Here is a 21,354-nt window from a genome sequence, read left to right as displayed (position 1 = left end):
CGTGTGTGCGTGTGTGCGCTTCTTCCATCTTAGCGCAAACGCTGCCACCGTTCGTTTACAGTGCAGCCCCGCTTATACCGTAGAGAAGAAGTCCGACAACAGGGAGGAAAAAAAAAAAAAAAAGCATGTCTGCTCAGCCCGGTGAGGAGCTCGGCTCGGAAGGGAAGTGGTTTGGGGATGACTATGAGCGGAACGGCCTGTTTGGGAACACACCGACCCGGTTCGACGAGCAATTCAAACCGAGAGGCGGCGACGCGGCGGGCGACCTGGATCAACAATTTCATCCTTTCCAGGACGACGGGAAAAGGCCTCCTGTTGCTATGGAAACTGCATCTACAGGTAAGACTCGCCTCGGTTTAAATCTTCATATTTATCCCCGTGCGTGGTGTTTCAAGGCGCGTTCAAGCCGAACATTTGAGAGCACAACGCGTCGGCGTTAACGCGACGGACGCGGCCGGGTCCATTTGTCGGGAGCTTCAGGACATACGGCCTGTCGGATCTGCTTTGGTCAAACTTGCGCGCTTGAAAACACACACAAAAAAAAAAAAACCAAAGCTGTAACTTCCCACAGGATGTCAGAGCATCAGCTGCCACGACACTGGAATAATCTCTCCAAAACTAAATTCAATCAGCCTTAAATAGTTATGAAACATCACATATCATTGTGGGTTTTGTTTTTTTCCACCCCCCCCACTTGCCTGCAGTTCTCTCCTGATGAGACTGGAGTCTATAGGGAAGGTTTAGACGGGGTACAGCAAGCATTAACAAATAGCCTGTTGATCATTAAATGGCCTATAATTGCTGTAGAAGCACCCACATGTAGGTGAGACCTATAACTGTAACAAATACCTGCTTTTTCATTTAAAGCCCCCGGCTTTCACAAAATAACTTTATTCTACATTTTATAAACAAAGAGACTTCAGACAAATATTCCATCAGTTCTGAAAAAAAAAATAATGATATATATATATATATATATATATATATATATATAATGCACTGAGGAGTCCTGCATCCCTGTTTTTGTATTATTGGATGCTGGAGGCTGTGTTTTTGTGGGAAGATAATGCAGACCATCACTCTCCTCAGCACTGCTCGCCTCATGCTGCTATTTTTAATCCTGAAGAAACAGGGCTCACTATTCGCTTGGCGAGCAAAACTAGAGCCTTGCACTTTTATTCACGAATTCACTGAAAAATTCATGAGATTATGCTTTTAAAAAAAATATATATAAAAGAAGCTGCCCAGCGTCCTCTCTTTGCTGCTCAGGCCTCTCTCATGTCGCTAAAGCTGCTGCTGCTGGTCCAAAACAGTAAAGAAAACATAGGTACTTTGTGTATCCTTAAAGAAAACAACAGCATTATTATATGCAGATATTGGAATTGAATCCTTTGAATTTTTCTTGAAAGAAGAACTTTAGCATTCAAAAGTAAATAGTTCAATGGGAAAAGCCTTTTGCAAAAAACACACAACACACCCGCAATAGTTAAAAAGGATAATCTTGACGCAAACTCAGTGAATATTAAGTGAAATTACATTACGAACTGGCTTTTTTTTGGTTTCCCTTTCTAGAAAAAGTAAACAAAGCGCATGCTCCACTTTCATTATAGTGTGCCAGACAAGCTGGAATATGTGTAGGTGCAGACAGACAAACACACACACACTTTGTTTTGGTTCCTAAAAGAGGAAAGAATAGCTGTCTGTTCTGGCTGCGACTCCCACTGAGCCGTGTCCGTAGCGGTGAAGTAATCCTCTCTGTCACTTGTGTTCTTGGTGGGAACAGTGCCGATCTCATCACATCGAGCAGGGCACAGTGGACATTTCCCTCAGAACCAGACATGTTATTGTCTGCTCTAATCTTTGTCGGAGACATTCATTCCCAGCGGGCCACGCCGAAACACTTTACTTCTCTGCTTTGCTGATGGATGATCACAAATTGCATTTTTACCTTTGTGAAAATGTAAAAATGTTCTTTTTAACAAGGCCAGAAAAGAAGTTTGCTTTTTGACCGGCGCGAACAACGAAACTGTATCCCTGCAAGTTGTCTAGAATTCCTTCTGGAGGTAATCGACCCATGCCTGTCCTAAATCTTGTTCACAACACTGATCTGCCCACAGGACCCCGATAATGCTGATTTCAGCTGTATCAAATTACCACAGGACAGAACATTATCCGTGGATCACAGACAGTGCAGTACAGTAGAGGCTCTCTTTTTTTAATTTATTTTTTTAACTTCAAACGTTTTCCTTCCTTTGAAAGTTTCAAGAGGCGTGAGAAAGAAAGTGGCGGAAGATGCTGCTGCATCGTGACCAGGTCTGATGTGCTGTGAAAACACCACAGTGGAGTTTTGTCTTCAGCAGATGTGTGTCTAACAGCCCTCTGCTGCTCTCCGGCATAGAAGAAGACGAAGTGCATATTGTGCACAAACAGTGACACTGCATTTTGCATCTTTCCAACTTCATACCTCCTGCTGGTGCATTATATACTGTTCACTTTCTATGTCCTGACAAAGAGGTGGATTAGACTGGAGTCTTTCTCCACTTCAGCATATCATTGGTGACAAGGATGAGACAGCAAATTTCTGGCTGGGTCTTTTCCATATCTTTCAGATAGAGAAAGCACTTAGTGGATTCTGTTGAACTGCATAAGGCAGCACAATGCATTTGTGCCTTTAGCTGGTGAGAGCTGTGCTCCTGTTCCCAGGAGGGCATGAAGTGCTACGTCTTTTCAGTCTCGATGATAAAGATGCAAGATAATACAGAGGAGGGGGAGGGGAAGGAGGTTGGGGGGGGGGGGGCAGCAGGCAAATGGCGAGAGAGGCGCGGCCGTGATGAGAAGACCGATCGTTCAAATGGCTAAACGGTCGGGGAAGAAATGGAACTGCAAACGATGGCTTTTAATTTAGTATCTTCTTCCAACGAAGGCCTGTCGTGGTCAGCAGTGCGGCTCCCAGGTGTGAGCCGGTGTCTGCTGCCCAGAACCTAACATATTAAAATCCGTTTGTTGGCAGGGTAACACTCTCACCTTCATCGGTCTCCAGGACCAATTAGCTAATGCTGAGGGATAGAAACGACAGATTAAAGTGTGACAGACCGAGCCCCAAAAAAAAAATCCACTGCAAGGGACAAAAACAAAGCTCTCACTGTATCAATAAATCATCATTCCTAATGTCTTGTGTTCCCATGTGTTTGCCCAGAAAACAATTAAAGGCCAGCATGTGAAACATGATGCTATGTTTATGATCTTACTGCCTCAGTCCAGCTCTCTGGGTCCGGAGTAATCCCTGAGCAGAGTAGTGCAAAACAGCTCATGGGATTAGAGCTACTATCAGCAGAGGCACTCACAACAGTCCTTCAATTTATTTATGGTTTATTGTAACCTTTTGCTCGGCTTGTCATTCTACCTGCACTTGTACTCTTCATGCCAAACTCTTGTCTGTACTATGAAAGTGAATTGCCAATTCAAAGTCACACCAGATTGAGAGCTTTGACCCAAAGCAGACAGCTTGCAGACACTCAGTCTGGATCCTCCCACATCCTCTCCATTCATCCGTAAAGCTCCATCCGAGCGAGAAAAACACGATCAATAGCGTAGAAGACAGGTACTGTACGTAACCACGGCTTCAGAATCCGAATGAGGGCAGATTAGCTTTAATTTAAACCGTCGCCAGATTGATTTATCTTTGACGAGGGCTGCTGGAACAGTAACATTTGTCTCGCGTCTCCTTCGGTGATCTTTTTACGAACGGAGAGAACATAAGAACGTTTCTTACAGTAATTGTATGTCCTCGTTCTCTCGGATCAATGCAGCAGAGCACTTGAATCCCTCAGCACAGCTGCTCCTCCATCGACCTCTGCCAGTAGTTTTGTTGTACCTCAGCTCTCAGTACAGGCTTGCCTTTGTGCCCTCCATTTTCCTCTTCTTTACCGACATTAAAGTGGGGTCGTTTGTGACTGGTATTCATGTATTCATGCAGTCAATCCTGAACATAAACATTATAAACAAAGCTTTTGAAGACAGACACAAAATATAACCTGAAGTGAATCTTAAATTCAACTTCAGTTCTGTCGTCCTGATTAGTAATAAAAAGCAAACACTTAATGTATTTAATTAGTTTTAGAGGCAGTTTGATTATTTATTTAGAATATGATTTGCATATATATATAAATATATACTATCCATGTGGAGTTTGTTTTGATTTTTACCTAAAAAAAAAAAGGACATTTTTACACAGTTTACGCAGTCACTTACCTTCAGGTTTAATACTGAAGTACAACAAAAGTACTGGAATGCAGAAAAGTACCCATTAATGAGTATTTGATTTATTCTTGTGCTGTACCATACCAAACATTTTGGCCCATCCCTACATGGAAGGACACTTCAGTTTATTAAACTGTAACACACAACTTCTGTTAACACCGTAGACTGTATTTAAAAGGAATAACACAAATATAATATACAAATATAACACACAAAACTAAAGGAAACTACAATCCACCTGGCGGTTGTTTGCCTCCGTCAAGTTGCTGTTTACATCCATATCTGTCCAGACTCATAGGATACCTGTAGTTTGAAGGAATCCTTGTATGTGTTTACAAGCTCGGCCAATGAAAGTGATTCTGACCTCTACCATCACCTCCGTTTCAAGGTGGACACAAAAATAGTGTCACCAATCAAGTATCAAATGTGAAATGTGTTCACACTCTCCCCTTCTGTTCCTGAGTTATGGTGCTGAGTGGCGGCTAGAAAAGGGTTTTGCTGAACGTAAAAACATCACAGTGAAGTTGACCTTTGGGATCCAAAACGTCATCACTCCGTCATTTTATTCTGGTAGACATTTTGTTTGAAATGTTGTCACGAGTAGCGCATGAATTCTTCAGTTTCGCCCACGAACATGTTTTGCGAGGTCGCAGCGATTTTTTACCTTTGACCCCTGCCATCGAATTAGTTCCTCCTTTCGTCCAAGCAAACAAATTTTGTGACAAATTTGAAGAAATCGCCTCGAGGTGCTCCCGAGTTGTCACGCTTCGGAGAATGGGACAGACGGACGCGAGAGATGTGAGGTCACAGAGAACTTGAACTTTGACCCCAAAATTCAAAACTGTTCATCTTTGTGCCAAATCTTTTGAGGTTTTCTCAAGGCGTTGCTGAGCTTTCGTGTTCACAAGAACGGGACAGACGCACAACCCGAACACATAAAGCCTGCTGCCACGGCCGTCGGCGGTGCGGAGGCATTAAAACACCCGGGCGTAATCTGTACTTCCAAACACTTTCTAACAGCGTATCATAGACAAAGCCTTTTTTTAAAAAAAAAAAAATCTTATCTCACTTTCTCTTTCTTTCTGTCATTGTGAACGAAGTATAGTATATATATACAGTAACCTGTGAAAATGATTTACACCTAGAATAATAAGCCAGAGCATATTATTTAACATCAAAAGAGCAGATGGCTTTGAAAGAAGAGCACAGTAATCATCTTGATGGATTGGTTTGCACAAGGTCATGTTGTGAAAGAGAACTCCTGAAAGGCAACACCACGGTTGAGAGGGTCATAGCCGGAGTAATGGAATCGTTACAGAGCCGATGCTTTAAGGAGAAGTTGAAATAAAGCCGGGACTATCGATGGCCGGTTCTCAGACAGCACAGACAGGCAGAAATGATTCATAGCTTGTTGTTGTGGTGTTTTATTGAACTGGCAGCATCTCCCGGCTGCAAGAAGCCAGACAACTAAATACACTCAAGACTAGCAAGCAAAGTTTGCGAGAGAAGAAACGGTGAAATTTCTCTTTGCATCACCTCAATCACTGTTAAAGTCCCGTTCTATTATTTATGTCAGTCTCTTTACTTTATTGTACATTGGATAACAGCAGTAGGTCAGTGTCGTCAAGGGGAAAAGCTCTGCTGTGCAAGCTGCTCAGTAAACCTTTAAATCCAGCGGTAATATATTCATTTTGCAACGCCGGCCCCTTTGATATCATCCGTGCTCCCGTGTTTTTGTCTGTTGCCTGATAATTAGGAGCCCATGCCTCGGTGGCGTAGCAGACTGTCAGTCTGCATTAGTTTCAGAGCTGCACTGGCTGCACAGAGGACAACAAAAGGACTGCCCCTTCACAGCACATCCACCAGGACTTATTTATTTAACTGCACTATCCTTTCAGTGACATGATTATGTTGTGTGGCCGCACTGTGAGCAGAGAATTCCTCTGTTGTCATGTCCAATCCCATCGGAGTGCAGTCGAGCATTTGTTTCAGCCTCGTGGGTTTTTCCAGTGTCTGGGTGCTATGCTACGTCAGCAGATTCAAAATGCCCTCGATCTCTAACACGTTTGTGGAGCGTCTGCTCGGAGCGGCTGCCCTCCTGGCAGCTCGAGACAAGAATTCAGCCTCTTAATTGTTGCAGATGCCTTATGCAACTGCTGGTATGTTTCTCTGTGTTGCTACGTAGAGGGGTTTGATAACGAGAGAGGGAGGTGCTGCCGACAGTCCACAAGATTACTAGCAGTTCACAGCCAGAGATCACCTCGACGTTTGTAGTGGCTTTGAGAGCCTCCCACTGCACAGTATTTATTTGTACAGTGAATCAGTGAGTGTTGGATTCTGTTGGTGTTGCCAGGGTGATGGCTGATGGGACCTACACTATGGTAGTACACTAAGAGGATTATACATTGGATCACTTTAGCAGTGCATCGAGGGCAATCATGTCACTGGGCTGAACATAGCTGAACAGCTGTCTATTCCACCTACAGTTTAGGTCTACAGGCAGTTCAGATGTTCATCTAGGAGGCATGTTAGCCTATTTAATACAAAATAACATCAGGCTCAAAAATATCTTGGCCTGCTTTGTTTCTCTTCCATGTCACATCACCCCTTCCCTCGTATCCCAGCCTGGGTGTGTGGTGTTTATCCCGCCGTCCTGCGGTATGATGTATTGTTAATGACTGAGGAAGCAGTAGTTGGAAAGACAGCAGAAGGGAAGGGTGGTGGAGCTTTTTAGAGGAAGCAGAGGGAGGGACGGGACGTCCTGACCTGTTGGGTCTTCTGTCAGTTAGTCTGCATCCTCCAGAACTAACCCTAAGGCTGCTATTTTAAATCTTCCCCCTTGTCCAGCCCAGCAGCTGGATCCAGCCTATTTATAGCGCCACCACTGCCCTGGGAGAAACAGGGCTGGAGAGAGCAGGAGGAGGAGCTCGGTTTGTGGAAGTACAAACTCTGACTAGTACACAGCACAACACAAATGTTAGGATTATATGTTGGTTGTGTTTGGGGACTTTGATGATTGGTATTTTATTTCTACTTTTCCACATGAACCTGAAGCAGAGTGTGTTTGTCGATGAGGCTGCGCTCGGCTTAGACCAGAGGTTGGACACCAAGTCAACAAATGTGAAACCGTCACTTGACCTTGACATTTGATCTGACGTGATCTTAAATTCCTAACAAGTCCATTTCTGCCCACTTTTAACATTTCCCTGCAGCACTGTAACACATTATTCGGTGAGATGTGTGATATTTCACAGCAGAGCACACATAATCTCACACAGATGATAAATACCAACACTCTCGGCCCATTTTTGAATTCAATTCCAAGCTCGCACATCCAGTGTACAGTTCCCATCTTGTGTGTGTGCATGTTCATTTTCATGACACTAATTTCTATCAGGGGAGATGCAGGATTAGTGATTACAGAGCAGAGATGTGACTACAGGCAGTCCTTTGCTTGCATGGTTTTGAACAGACTTTGGTTGTGACACTGTGGGGTTTTTGGGATCTGAACAATCCCCCTTTGTCCCTCTTTGGTTACAAGTACCCTCTGTTATTGCATCCTCGCTGATCTGCACAGCCGGACACGCAGTCTGTCTGTGCTGCTCTCACGGTGCCACAGCCCCTCTCTCTGGCAGCTTGTTTAACTGGATGTTTTCATTAATCAAACTGCTCCAGCACAGGCTGGTTTGACTCAGTCGTGTGACACAGACAGTGCTGCCATTCTTCCTCATCCGTCACCTGAGTTATACGTTTTTCCTCTTTCTCTCTCTGTCTGTTTTGTAGATGATCCCATGTCTGGCCTGTTTAGGAAGCCTATGAATGATGACGGTGATGTGTACACCTCCCTGCTGTCCAATCAGAGCTTCACATCAGGCCGGGAAGCCTCCTACCTGTCGGACGACCTGAAGCCCTCCAACCGCTCCTCTGGCTCCCCTGCCTCCTCTGACCTCGATCCCTTCTCAAGCGACACCTACAGCTTCAGCTCCAGCACCAAGATGACCTCCAACTTAGCCGATGACATGCCAAAATCTCTGCTGGGGCCCGATAAGACAGAATCCTACAACTACATGGACATCAGCCACGGGGATGAGCGCCACGACCAGCACCAGGGGGCTCTACACAGCCTGGTGGACAAACGCTCAACTGGTCATGACTCACTGGGCAGCTACATAGATAACAACCCTGGAAAAGATGTGGATGATGAGTACGAAGAGGAAGAAAATCTGGGTCCAGCGCTGGACTCCCACTCTTTCCCCTATGTGGAGGAGCCGTCCGACGAGGAGCTGACAGACTACCGTTCCTACCGAAACCTGGGCGGCACCCCGCAGACGGCCAGCCCAGTGAAGATCACCTTGACCGAGTCCCATCCTCCAGCTACGAAGGCCGAGCAGCAGCAACAGCCCGCTCCGGTCGCTCTGTCCGAGCGGGAAAACGTCCTCAGCGTGGGCTTGCAGGGCGTTCCCACGGTGACGCTATCGGAGCCGGAGGACGACAGCCCTGCTTCCACTCCGAATGCTTCACCAACACGTAGGCGCAGCACAGACTCACACGCACACACCTGCCACATGTTCAGACACAGGAAGAGGCGATATGGTTAAAAATCTTTGTTGTGTAATATTGCAATATAGTTTTCCGATTCAGGAACGATTCCAGAAAGAAGGAACGGAAACAGAAACTGTTAATGGATAAAATAACCAGATGAGAATGTGCATTTCAATGTTAAATGCTCAAATAAATTTAAAAAAAATGCTCAAATGTAACACAACATTAGCATAAGTCGAATTTAAAACTGTATCTGCAAGATAAAGACAGTTTTATTCCTTCTTTCAAAAGAAATATGTGCACATACTGTGTGTCTGGATTTGTGATTTGTGACACTAATACTAACTTTTCTCTGCATTTCTTTATGAGCAGATAAAGAATTCCCATCCCATGACATGTTCAAGGCCGACGCAGCGAAGCCTGCAGCTTCCAAAGGCAGCGCAGGCACAAAGGCCAGCAGCAGGGAGCATGACGGCGGCAGCAGCGCAGAGTCTGGAGACTCAGAGATTGAGTTGGTGTCTGAGGAACCTCCCAAGGCCAGTAACAACCCCTTTGCCCAGCCGCCTAAAAGCAAGGGCACTTTCAGCCAGCCTAACAACCCCTTTGACAATCCCCCAGTCGCCAAGGGTGGTTTTGGCCCCGCTGGCAGCCACGCTGCACCCACATCCTACAGCATACTGAGGGAAGAGAGAGAGGCAGAGCTTGACAGTGAGCTCTTCATTGAGTCGGCATCTGAAGAAAGCCCAAAGAGAGAGCAGGGCTTCAGCGACCCAAAGCAGGGAGTCAGCCCTCCCTCCCCCCTGGTTCCCAGCGTCGTCCCTCCCCGCAGTACCGCTGAGGTGGCACCGGTCGAGCCCCCGATCACAGAAAAGGTCAAGAACCCAGTGAAAACAGAGGAGGATCGCCCCAGCAAGCCAAAGCCCCCAACTGCTGCTGTGCCCCCAGAGGTGCGATCAGAAAAGACCCACCAGGATGACATGCACAAGTTCACCAACGAGGGCAAGGGAGACCTCGGAAAACCTGATGTAGCAGTCATTCTGGAGGGCTTTGATAAACAAAGAGGTGAGTCCTAAAATTCTTCATTTTTCTATTAAGAATGTAACATTATTAAGGTCTCTCCGTTGGAGCACAAGGATTTACTCGTCGTTTCACTGTTGCAGTGGTTTTATAAACCACTATTATTACGAGTACTATCTTTGCAGAAATAAAAAGCTGTCAGCTTGGGGAACAGGTAAAGTTGTATCTGCTGGTGTGTTTCATGCCCAAATGAACGAGCAGTTGCATGTGCATTGGTGTTTAAAGCTTTACTTATCATATGCAATAAAAGTTTGGATATAATTGACAGTTTATGCTGATTCACTACGTTTGTTTGTTGACCTCCTCGTAGCAACCTGCGAGGTGTTGACAAGGCTGCGAAATGAAAGGTTCTGCTGAGAGAAAGATGGGATGTTCCACTGCTGAGTGCGTGTGTGCCTACGAAGTGGGCGGGTCCTGCTTGTGTTGTGTCCCCCCCCCCAGATCTGCTTCCCCCTGGTGGTAAATCTGAGGAATAGAAAAGCAGAGTCAGGATGCTGTTGATTCACATTTGTGTGCATGCATGATGACTGGAAGTCGACAGCTACTCAGTCTTACCTGTAAAACACGACCTTATCTGGTGTCCGCGGAAACGGCACCAATTATAAAATGCAAATGTTGAGAGAAAAGCTTTTGCAGCATCTTGACGGCATTGAATTCTTACATCACTCTTCACCGTGCTGTGATTAGATAAGTCAGACACGCCAGTCGCAGTTAATGCAGTCTAAGCTGCACATTTGATGTCGGCATGGGCATTTTGACGTGGATCGGCTGCTCTCTCTGTCCTTGTAAATGGGGAAGGGGAGGGGGGGGGGTTACATAATCCTATGATATCAAAACTGGGGCACACTTCTACTTAAGAGCTTTGGAGGCTTTCTCTTAAATTTGTCATAATTGTAATGCAAAAGAAATCATATCTGAATTATATCTTTTATCGCTTGCCTTTGCTCCTCTGTGGCCTCTTACAGAGAGGAGATGTGTTTGCATGGCTTTCTGGAAACTCGCTGCGTTTCCCTGCTGAATCAGGTTAAAAGTTGCATGTTTCAAATGCAAATTCCCGCGACTGAATACCAGCTGAAAACGGTTGTCTTGTTTTGTTTACTCAGACTGAAAGAAGGTTCTGGAAATTATAAAAAAATAAAAAAGCAGGTCACGTGCATTTTATCTTCACCACTAGAGGACGCAGTGTACCTATGTCATCACTGTTCTGGCTGAAGACTTATCAGATATTCATCAGTCAGTGCACTTCCACACTAGTTACCATAGCAACAGTGATGGGGGAACATGTTCAGTCTGGTTCCGAGAAATTAGCCCTTTCCTTTCCTCTTGGTCGGTATTGGCATCGAGGGCTGTGAGGCTTGCATTAAGCAGAAGGTTTGAGGTGTGGCTCTCTGTGGGGTGGAGGGGGAGGGGGGCAGGGGGCAGGAGGAGACGGAAGGAGACAAGGGGGGACAGGAGCCCAAACTATCATGGAATTGTTCTCTGCTCAGCGCCGACACAACAGTGACTGTGCCGTTTCTTTTTTGTGCTTGTAAGCATCCCACTTTGCTTTTTCGGTCGCAGGTCTCGTCATAGTAGCTGCATTTGAATTACAAATTTATTAGGGGGAGGAAATCATAAAGCAACAGCACATCCTGAAGGGACTAAACATTGTGCTGTAATGCACAGTGTTTCTCCTTTTGAATTATTAAGAACAAACACTTTGCCTCTTCAATTACCAGCGAATCATAGCGGAGACAGCTATTTTAATCCGTGGCTGCAACCTTAAATATTGTTATGTACAAATATAGAAAAGCACAGCTGGAAGTTTGCCATATTCTTCCTCAGCAACATGGTATCAAATCCAGCTACGTCTGAACCTTCAGAAAACACTGCTCTTGCATCCCGTCTGGTGTGCTGCATGACATGAAACTATAAAATGATTTATATATTACAAATTACAGCAATAAATGTGCTGCTACACAAAAAAAAAAAAAAAAAAAAAGCCATAAGGGATGCCAGAGCGGCTAGCAAGAGAGCAATGCATCCACCTGCTTCGGTTTCTGATCAAAGTGAATGTGGGATAACCCTCCCATTGCCTGCACCCACACTATCACCAGTCTGAAGCGCTCTTAAAGGCTTTTATTGTGAAAGCGAGTGCACCTTCTCAGCCTCCGTCTATCGCCACCCACCCTCTTACCCCCCGAGGCTCTTAATCATTGCATGGATGGTTTGCTGCAGCAGAAACGGTGGTGTGGTGTTTACAATTTGCCCCCCACCCCCACCCCGCACGCACACACACACACGCACACACACACACACACACACACACACACACACACACACACACACTCTCCTCCCTCCACCAGAACACAGGCGCACTTTCCCTGCTCCTTCTGTTCTAGCCAGCGCCGCTCCACGGTATCAGTCTTTGTGCTCTGCGAGCCGGCAGCACCTTGGAAACCTTTTCCTCCCTCCCTCCCTCCCTTCCTCCCTCTCTGTCATCTCAGCCTCTCTCCCGCATCCTTTTCGACCATTCATGCCTTCCTGGGATGAGTGAGTGAGCAGCCGAAGAGGGAGACAAAGAAGAAAACGGAGACCGTAAAGAGAAAGAGAGAGAGAACAGGGACATAACTGATCACCAGCATGCAGGCCACTGCAGACGTGACCAAGAAGGAAATCTCCTGGAGCAGCTGGAAGGGCCAGGGTACTGATGCGCTTACTGTGATTTCCTCATCAATTGTCTTGTGTTTTGTGGCTGCGAGAGATGGGCGCTGTTATTTCTGCATGTAGGTTAAATATTCATGACGGTGCCAGTGTGTGGTCTGGAGCGTGTGTGTGTGTGTGTGTGTGTGTGTGTGTGTGTGTGTGTGTGTGTGTGTGTGTGTGCATTTCATGTGCATATTTGTTATCTAATAGTGTTTGTAAGGGTTGGGGGATGAAACGGTGCCGTCTACTCGTGCCTCCTTTCATGTGGACACGCCCTGATGTCAGATCCTTTCTGCTTCATGTGTGTACATCCCGGAAAAAAAAAAAAAAGGAAAAGAAGAAGAGGGCGAATGAGAGGCGCTGGTGGGTGTTTTGGAAAATAAGTGTACACACACCAGCGTGCTGGGAGCCATCTGTTTTGGGTGCATGTTAAGATGGATGCCAGTGTTATGGACTAAGGCGTGTCATTGTTATCACCCTCCCCACTTTGATATGGCGTATGCGCCGTTTTTGTGGAACGATGCAGCCAGAGCATCCGGATGGCACTGACAGACTGTCTCCATGGTAACCAGGGCGCACCCATCCTGATTACATCAGCCCTATCTCCTCGGCTGCCATGGTACCTTGCAGAGACTGGGCCGGGGAAGAGAATCCTCCGGCTGTCTTGTTTCCATAGCATTGGTGGCTCGTAGAAGGGGCCAAGAGAGAAAATGGCGCCGCTTCCTCCACACTGCTGCTCCTTTATTATCTGCCATCTTTTTAATTTTGGCAAAGCAGAGAAAATGCAATAAAATAGTCTGCTCCTCTGGTCAGAGAAACTATAACGATGTCCGTTTTTGGTCGTGCAGCTTTGCAAAAAACAAACCCAAAAAATTGCTCATCATTCTGCTGAGTAACTATCCATTTAATTCAGCCTAAATCAATGCTCGACACCGTGCAACACGATAGCCGATCGGACGAGGTCCTTCCACAGCATAAGGAACGCATTAAATTCAGACGGTGTAGTCAGCACAGCAGAGGATGAAGGTGAGCTCATTTATCCTCTGCTCTTCAATGCCCCTACATCATCTTGATCATTTTTTTTGTTTAGTCATCGTAATGCACATCACTGACTCACTGCCCACCAAACCACTCAGGAATGATCCAACCATGATGCAGACTTATAAAAAAAAACAACTGAGTCACGGAGGCAGAATCTTTTGAAAATAAATCACACTTACGGGCCTCAATATAACACAATAACTACATGATCCTGTGATGCGTGTTGTAGATCAAACTATATATTCTACACTGTGCACACCAGCGTGACGGATGCTCAGCATCTTCCCATCTTGATTTATCAAGTGAATATATGGCAGAACATGTCACAAAGCTATACATGTAGTTAGATGAACAAATATTGTTCTTATAGCATCTGGGGAGATATAAAAAAACATACTTTGTATATTAGTTTTTTTTTAAACACATGAACATAACTCTGTGATCTTTATCTGGTGGCTTTGTTTAGTACTTAAGGGGGATTTATTTGCTTGTTAAGTGTCAGACGTTCTTCTTTGACAATCAAACTTTCTGGATCGTTTTGGAAGAGAAGAAATACGTGTGACTGAATCCAACTACTCAAATACTTTCAGTGATATCATCTGAGAGCAGAAGCAGGTTTTAGAAATACGCAACTGATGGTTGAACCGTTGAAGCATTTAAGTGCCGTTTTAGTTTGAGCTGGTTTCGTTAACTTTTTGTTAACTGTTTGTAACCAATACCACCTTATCTCTCCGATAATAAATTTATCATGTTCATGTCACAGCCAAATCTGAAGTTGACAAGTTTCAGTCACCACAATTCAAATCTGTCCCGACTCTGAGCTGTGAAAGACAGTTGGCAACACGAGTCTGTCTGTTTTCTCCGGCTGGCTGATGGCTTGTTTGAGGCCACAAGGATGTCTTCAGTGATTTAATGAGGTCAGGCTAAACTAGTTTCACTACAGAAAAAGGGGGATGGGAAATCACATTATTGTCACCGGTGTGAGTCATTTGCTCTGGTTTTCTGTGCGTCATATGTGAGGAAAGAGTGGTATCAACAAACTGGGCTCCGCGGGCAGCACTTGTACTTCCTCTGTGCTCTGATTCAACATCCTGCGTTCAGTATTGTGTTTTGGATTTAGGTCCTGGGAGCGTTTTCTATTGTCACTACATTCATTCTACGCTCTGCGCATGCGTTCATGTGAACTGCAGGAACACGTCAAATTTAGCTTTTAACGTGGATGTTCTTGACACCTTTTACTCTTTCTTTTATTCACGTGTTGACACAGACTTGACATCTCGCGGGCCTCGTGTTAAACCTGCCACTGTCCTTTTGTGCTCCACAATAAAGGGAGTGGCCGTCTTTATGTGCCGGGGGTGGGGGTTGGAGGGGGGGGGTAGAGACACATTATGTGCTGCTGATTCCCCAGATTCGCAGCAAATGAATCTCTCTGTTCCCAAAGGAACGTTCTTTCCCCTCCTCTCCTCCCTCTCCGGCCTCTCCTTTTCTTCCCTCTCTCCATCTCTCGTTGAGTGGTAGGGAGAAAATGGAGCATGGTAACTATGGTAACTGCATCAGGCAGGTGCTCAGCAGATCCTTGCCACCAAAGCGTTTTAAAGGAGCAGTGGCTACAGTGTGGATGGTTTATTGGCTGCAGGGGTGTATGAGCATGCAATGGTGCAGGAGCAGCCTTGTCTTTAGCGTCTCAAGTCATATGATGCCATCTTAAAAAGCTTTGGTCCTCCATTCTGATCAGCTGACTTACATTTTTAGTCGTTGTCTGACAGTCTTTGTCTCATGTCAGCAGGGCTGTGCTTAAAGGCCTGAGCATAAAAGACCTCAGACAGAGACTGTGTTTGTATGTGTGTTAGTGTGTGTGTGTGTGTGTGTACTGGATTGCAATGTGGTTCTTTGGCAACCACACCCCATACCCCCTCCCCCTGCTCAGATGGCTGCTGATTTGCTGGTGTGGCCGTGGCCCCTCCCCTCCCTGTGTAGAGCGAGAGAGAGAGGGGGGGGGGACTCCCCCCTTTCAGTGCTCTCCTTTTGTCCGTGGATAAAGCAGCTGCCTCTTTCCCTGTTCAGCCATGGGAGCCGCAGGTCAGTACACGCTTCTACTGCAAGCTACAGCTTTTCAGTCTGCATGCAGTCTGTGCAGCACATCACAAGGCAGTCGCTGTCGCCTGTCCAACACCTGCAAGAGCTGTCTGGTGCTGATGCATCTGTGTTGTTCCAGCTGCTGTCTGTGCTACCTGTGCCTGTGCCTGTCTCTCTCTCTCTGTGTGTGTGTGTGTGTGTGTGTGTGTGTGTGTGTGTGTGAGCATCTCCATTCAAATCCGTATCCACACTGAGTGTTTTGTCAGTGTTGCCAGCAACAAAGGCTTCGATGGGGAATGGTGGATGCACAGCAGCTGTGGCACATGGATCCTGATCTTTGATCTGATACTGGTGGTGGGATGGTGGTGGTGGTGGTGGGGTGGGGTGGGCACTGTTTTCACTTTTGGTTACTGAGAAGAGAAGTCTAGATTTATTCATGTGCTTTTTTTAGTGTGGGAACAGGATAGTGTGTGGTGAGCCGCGATTCATTTAGTCACACTGACTGTTGTTTCCCCATCCAGGTTTAGCCTGCCTTTTTGGCATCCACAGATGCTTTTTAGAGGGGAGTAAAGATGGCCGTCATCACTATGCTGCTCACAGCTCCATGGCTAAAATTAGAGCAGGCAGGCAGGCGGACAGCTCGGAGGAAGAGCAAGACACCCGAGAGACCTCAGCAGCAATTCTCTCTTCCTCACTGCCATAAAACTTTACATTATCGCAGCTTCGCCTTGCTGTGTGGCATCAAGGATTTCCTGATGTTGGTACCGACAGATGCGTGGCAAACTGTGGTGGTACTGTCAGACATACAGAGGTGGTGGTGAAGGAGGAGGAGGAGGAGGAGGAGGAGGAGGCAGCTGGTTCAGCAGAGGTGAAACAAGCAGCCAACAGTTCTCATGGAAACAGGCCCATGTTTTCAGACGACACAGATGACTGCCAGAGGAGGACCATGTCGGCCACTGCAGCTGTAATGGTACACTGGGCTAATCCGCAGTCATCACTTCTTTGTCGTCTTTGCTAGTGGCTTTGAATTACAGGCCCCACCGCCCCTAGAAGAGGAGGAATTTTAGAATACGGGGGGATTATAGTGCAGCAAGACGTATGGCTGTCTGTGGGCACAGTGGCGTTGTATATTTCATACGTTTCTAGTGAGGCGGATCAGAGCAATCACTGATGAATCGTCATCCTTCCTCACTGACCCAGAGCTGCTTGTCTGGCCAGGTCACGTTGAGCTATTATCTGTGAACCGCTGATAGAGCTTCTATTTCTGCTTCTGCATTCAGAGAGCCACAGGTCAATCATTAATCCTGCACTGCGAGCAGGCAGAGCAGATGTACCTTCAGTGCACTGTGCCTGTTTTATTGTATACGTATGAGAGCAGGCCAGGTGCTGCTGTAGGTAAGCGAGCTTCAGATGTAAATATGAAGCCCCCGTTGGCCTGGAGCGCGGCCACACGGACCGAGGGCACTTGCTCGACAAGTTGGAGTCAGCTATTATCTTCTTACAAAGGTCGATCTATATATAGGGGTAAAGAAACTAAACGGGCAAATCATTGGACGCCTTCACACTACCACAGCTCACCCTAGACTAATGAGAAGCTAGGTTAGGAAGCTGGGTTAAAGCAGAATCACGTGACAGTCGGAGCTCTCTTGAGGACACTGAGTTGTGAACAGCTTCCAGTAATTTGACCCAAATGTGTGGTGTGTGTAGAGCACAGCAGCCTGATCCACTTTGAGAAGCCATGGATGCCCGGGACGACATGATACGGTACAAGAACCGGGGTCATGCCGGTTACGGGTCCTAACACGCTTTCTCCTTGTTCTGTCCTTCCTCTTCAGCGATTGACCTGCTCTACTGGAGGAATGTGAAGCAGTCGGGGGCCGTGTTCAGCAGCGTGCTTCTGCTCCTCTTCTCCCTGACCCAGTTCAGTGTGGTCAGCGTCGGAGCCTACTTAGCCCTGGCAGCCCTCTCTGCCACCATCAGCTTCAGGATCTACAAGTCTGTGCTGCAGGCTGTGCAGAAGACCGATGAGGGGCATCCTTTCAAGTGAGTGAAACAGGCTGATGAATGAGACCTTACGGATTTATTAACTACTGAAGGGTGTGCGTATTGATCCCTTGTTTCTGTGCTTGTATCTGTTACCAGAGCCTATCTGGAGATAGAAATCGCTCTAACTCAGGACCAGATTAGTAAATATGCGGACAAAATCCTGCTCTACTCCAACACCTGTATGAAGGAGCTCCGCAGGCTGTTCCTCGTACAAGATCTGGTCGACTCTTTGAAGGTTTGCCTCGTCTTTAAATGCCACCGCCGTTTGGCTTTCGCCGCCGCCGAGAGGAGACGTCAGCCGGCTCACGCCTCAACCACACTGTGTTTTCTGTGTTTCAGTTTGCTGTCCTGATGTGGCTGCTGACCTACGTGGGCGCTCTCTTCAACGGCCTGACACTGCTCATCCTAGGTGAGGTCATCCTGACTTACTTCACGTGTGATCTGCAGCAAGTACTGCTGGACACACACACACACACACACACACACACACACACACACACACACACACACACACACACACACACACACACACACACACACACAGAAGCATTTCACCTTTTGGTTCAATAATATCTTTTAAATACTTTATAGGCAGAATACACCTAACAAAGCTGCATTCAACGGTATGAGGCAGTAACCAGGAGCATGTGTTTAACACTATGGCAGAGCCCAATTCACGTTTACTGTACAGTATCCGTTTACTTTCCCAGCTGACCTTAGATAAGAGTCGTGGTCGGGCTGTGCTGCTGACACAAACGCCTTCCTGTTGGAACATATTACCACTTTAAGTCAGAGCACTTGAACATTAACCATAACTCTCCCTGTGCCTCCACAGCTGTGGTCTCCATGTTCACCATGCCTGTGGTCTATGAGAAACACCAGGTACCAATTTTGAGCTTCACGATAACTCAAGTCAGCCCTGACAGTCAGCTCAGCATTTAAACAAGGTGTTTTTTATTTTTTCCTTCTATTTTCAGGCACAGATTGATCAGTACGTGGGACTAATACGGACCCAGGTCAACTCCGTGGTGGGGAAGTGAGTCATCCCCATTTGCATGTTGCAAAGTTCAGAGATACACTGACCATTTGTTACAAACCAGTTTTTTTAGTTTTGTTTTTTTTATCATGTTTGGACACGGCATGAGAGCCACACTTATTCCTGCTGCTCAGTAGCCAGCAGATAAACAGTAATGGTGTGTGAAGGTTTGCGAATCCTTCAGAATCTTCTATATTTTTGCATAAACATCATCACGTTTTCACACAAATCTCCTTCCTGTTGCAATGATGTTTCCACTAATGTGTTGTGAAACTCTTCTCAGACTTTGATCTCTGTTCTTTAAATAAACGGAGCATCCACACACACACACCTGATCATAATAATGATCCAGGAGGTTCACATACTTTTCCCAGATTTGTAATATTGGATCATTACCCTCAATAAATGACTGAATATAATATTTTTTTTAATCTCATTTGCGCAATAGGGTTCTCTTTATCTGATTTTAGGACTTGTATGAAAATGTGACGATGTGTTAAATCATATTTATGCAGAAATACAGAAAAGTCTAAAGGATTTACAAACTTCCAAACACCAGAGTGGATCAGAGTTACAGAGGAGGACTTTCTTTGTTTCTTTACAAATGAATCTATTTGACTGAAACTAGTTTCTATTCTTTAAGACAGAAAAACTAGAGTGAATTTAATCTTCAAGTTTCTATCTTCTTCCAACTGATACAAGAATGTGTGCAGTTTTTGGACAGATCACTGACTTTACCAATTTTAGTCAAACTCGGACTTGTTGGTCCAATGGACTGCCATAAAAAGAGAGAGCGCACACACACAGAAGGTGCTGCTCCCCCTCGAAATGAATTAAATATAAGCAGAGCCTAATCTAGAGTAAATGTCCCGTTGGAAACACGGTATTAAAGTGTGTTTTCTCTGTCCAGGATCCAGGCAAAGATCCCCGGGGCCAAGAGGAAGGAGGAGTAGAGCCGTCTGTCTAACTGAGAAGCTGACAGTCCAGTCCAGCTCGGAGTCGGGCTGACGGTTGAAGAGCCTGGTCGTCATCTGTGGGGCGTAGTGCTATGTCATCTTGGTGTTCTCTAAAAAGCATCCACTGGAGAAGCCTTCACCCTGTCTATAGCAGTCTAAACACTAACACACACAGTCACACGTGCGTACATAATCCCGTTTCTAGGTAGACAAGTACACAACTCGAAGACAAAAAAAGAAACTGACTTTTTTTGTGTTGCTTATTATAAAGTGCATGAAGTCGAGCCTTGGGTAAATATTTGATATCTTTTGTGCAGTTTTTAAATCACGCTCCATTTTTGCTTTGCAGTGCTTACCACAAACTGTACGGTTTGGCACAAAAAGGCTAAATGCCCACAGACGCGCTTCTGCTGCCGATGTTCAATACCGCTTCATGTTTCTGAGTTAGCAGACGGGGCTTCTCTCAGTATATGTCGATATCTATATAAATATCAAAAATGATTTCCTTTTGGTGTTTCCAAGCACAGAATAATTTAACAATATGCGTCTTAGATGTGGTAATTGTAGGGTTTTTGCTTTTGTATAACCATAAGGAACAATACACACGCTCATGTTTTAGGTACTGTTGTACAACTACTATGAAGACAAGGAGTATCTGGTGATATTTAGCTTGTTTGAATAACTGTCCAACTTTGTACTATGTTCAACTATACTCTGTAGTTCTTTAGACCCTGGACTCTTTAACTATTTGCACTTACAGTATGTATTTAATTACAAGAATAAGAAAAATAAATGTACCTTGATGTATAACATCTCCTCTGCCCCTTTACTCACGAGTTCACTTTCGTAAGACGACCTGAAGTTGGAGAAGACGAGTTTCTGTGACACAACGGCTAAGTTTAAGGTGATAACACTTTCTATAAATATAAGCCGACGCATTCTGGCGCTGACACACCTCTCAACGCAGGATTTTACAGTGTGTGTGTGTGTGTAAATGTCTTTCTATTCAAACCATTATTATGGGGACATTAAGATTGGTCCTCACAACTTTAAAAGGGCAATTTGACGGTTAAGACTGGTGCACTCAATACGCCCCCAAAAAGAAGTGTGAAATGCTGGACACTTTTCACCCTAAACGGTCACCATCTTGACTCCGTAGAGGAAGGGGGCGGGGCAACCAGTGTAAAAATTTTTTTTTTGAATTAAGGCTTTGAGGAAGCTGCAGTTGTTCCTGAACACCTCACAAAAGTGTTTCTTTTTCACTACTGCTGCTGGGCAGAAGAATCAGTGTGTTGATTGAGTGTGTGAAACAGAGGACACGAAAACACGTTGATTTCTGGGTTAAATCATTAAAGCTGCAGATATCTTGGCGGATGATGCGCTCACATGCTGAGGTCATTTCCAGTCAGTGCAGAACGGCAGTGTGCGGATTAAAGCAGCATTACGCTGTCAAAATTCCTGCTCTACACAAGAAGGAGTCGTAACATGGTACTGTACAACAGGAAGTATGTGATTTGGAAAATAGCACAGGTGTAAGGGGCGAAGGAAGGCATTATGTCAATGAGTGTCCTCACAAAGACTGAGAGACACGGCCGTCTGTGTGCGTGTGCGTTGACAAATTTAACTTGACTCTTG

The 21,354-nt window shown here is 45.7% G+C and overlaps 1 protein-coding gene across 3 annotated transcripts; it reads left to right on the top strand.

Moving 5' to 3' along the window:
• The first annotated feature begins 35 nt into the window (after positions 1-35).
• On the top strand, positions 36-20,529 carry rtn1a (reticulon 1a). Of its 3 annotated transcripts, XM_069714933.1 has the most exons (9): positions 36-339; positions 8,044-8,787; positions 9,175-9,864; positions 17,517-17,724; positions 17,824-17,962; positions 18,067-18,136; positions 18,563-18,609; positions 18,705-18,763; positions 19,674-20,529. In XM_069714933.1, exons 1-9 carry the CDS (start codon positions 126-128, stop codon positions 19,714-19,716), a joined length of 2,214 nt encoding a protein of 737 aa, XP_069571034.1. In that variant the 5' UTR covers positions 36-125; the 3' UTR covers positions 19,717-20,529. The 3 variants fall into 3 exon arrangements, with proteins under 3 accessions (XP_069571034.1, XP_069571035.1, XP_069571036.1); XM_069714934.1 differs by lacking the exons at positions 36-339; positions 8,044-8,787; positions 9,175-9,864 and adding an exon at positions 12,156-12,562; XM_069714935.1 differs by lacking the exons at positions 36-339; positions 8,044-8,787; positions 9,175-9,864 and adding an exon at positions 15,579-15,684.
• The last annotated feature ends 825 nt before the right edge of the window (positions 20,530-21,354 follow it).

The sequence above is a fragment of the Brachyistius frenatus genome, unplaced genomic scaffold (assembly GCF_029030835.1).
Source record: "Brachyistius frenatus isolate BFR_SWC_R1_liver_20210118 unplaced genomic scaffold, ASM2903083v1 Contig_136, whole genome shotgun sequence".
Classification (NCBI taxonomy): Eukaryota; Metazoa; Chordata; class Actinopteri; family Embiotocidae; genus Brachyistius; species Brachyistius frenatus.
Note: the sequence above shows the minus strand (reverse complement) of the source record. Positions and strands in the feature narration are given on the sequence as shown.

What these genes read in the sequence shown, in the direction of transcription:
- rtn1a (XM_069714933.1), top strand. Translation starts at nt 126, where the DNA reads ATGTCTGCTCAGCCCGGTGAGGAGCTCGGCTCGGAAGGGAAGTGGTTT. An exon ending in GGGCTTTGATAAACAAAGAG is followed by an intron (nt 9,865 to 17,516) that starts GTGAGTCCTAAA and finishes CTTCCTCTTCAG; the next exon opens with CGATTGACCTGCTCTACTGG. An exon ending in CCTGACACTGCTCATCCTAG is followed by an intron (nt 18,137 to 18,562) that starts GTGAGGTCATCC and finishes GTGCCTCCACAG; the next exon opens with CTGTGGTCTCCATGTTCACC.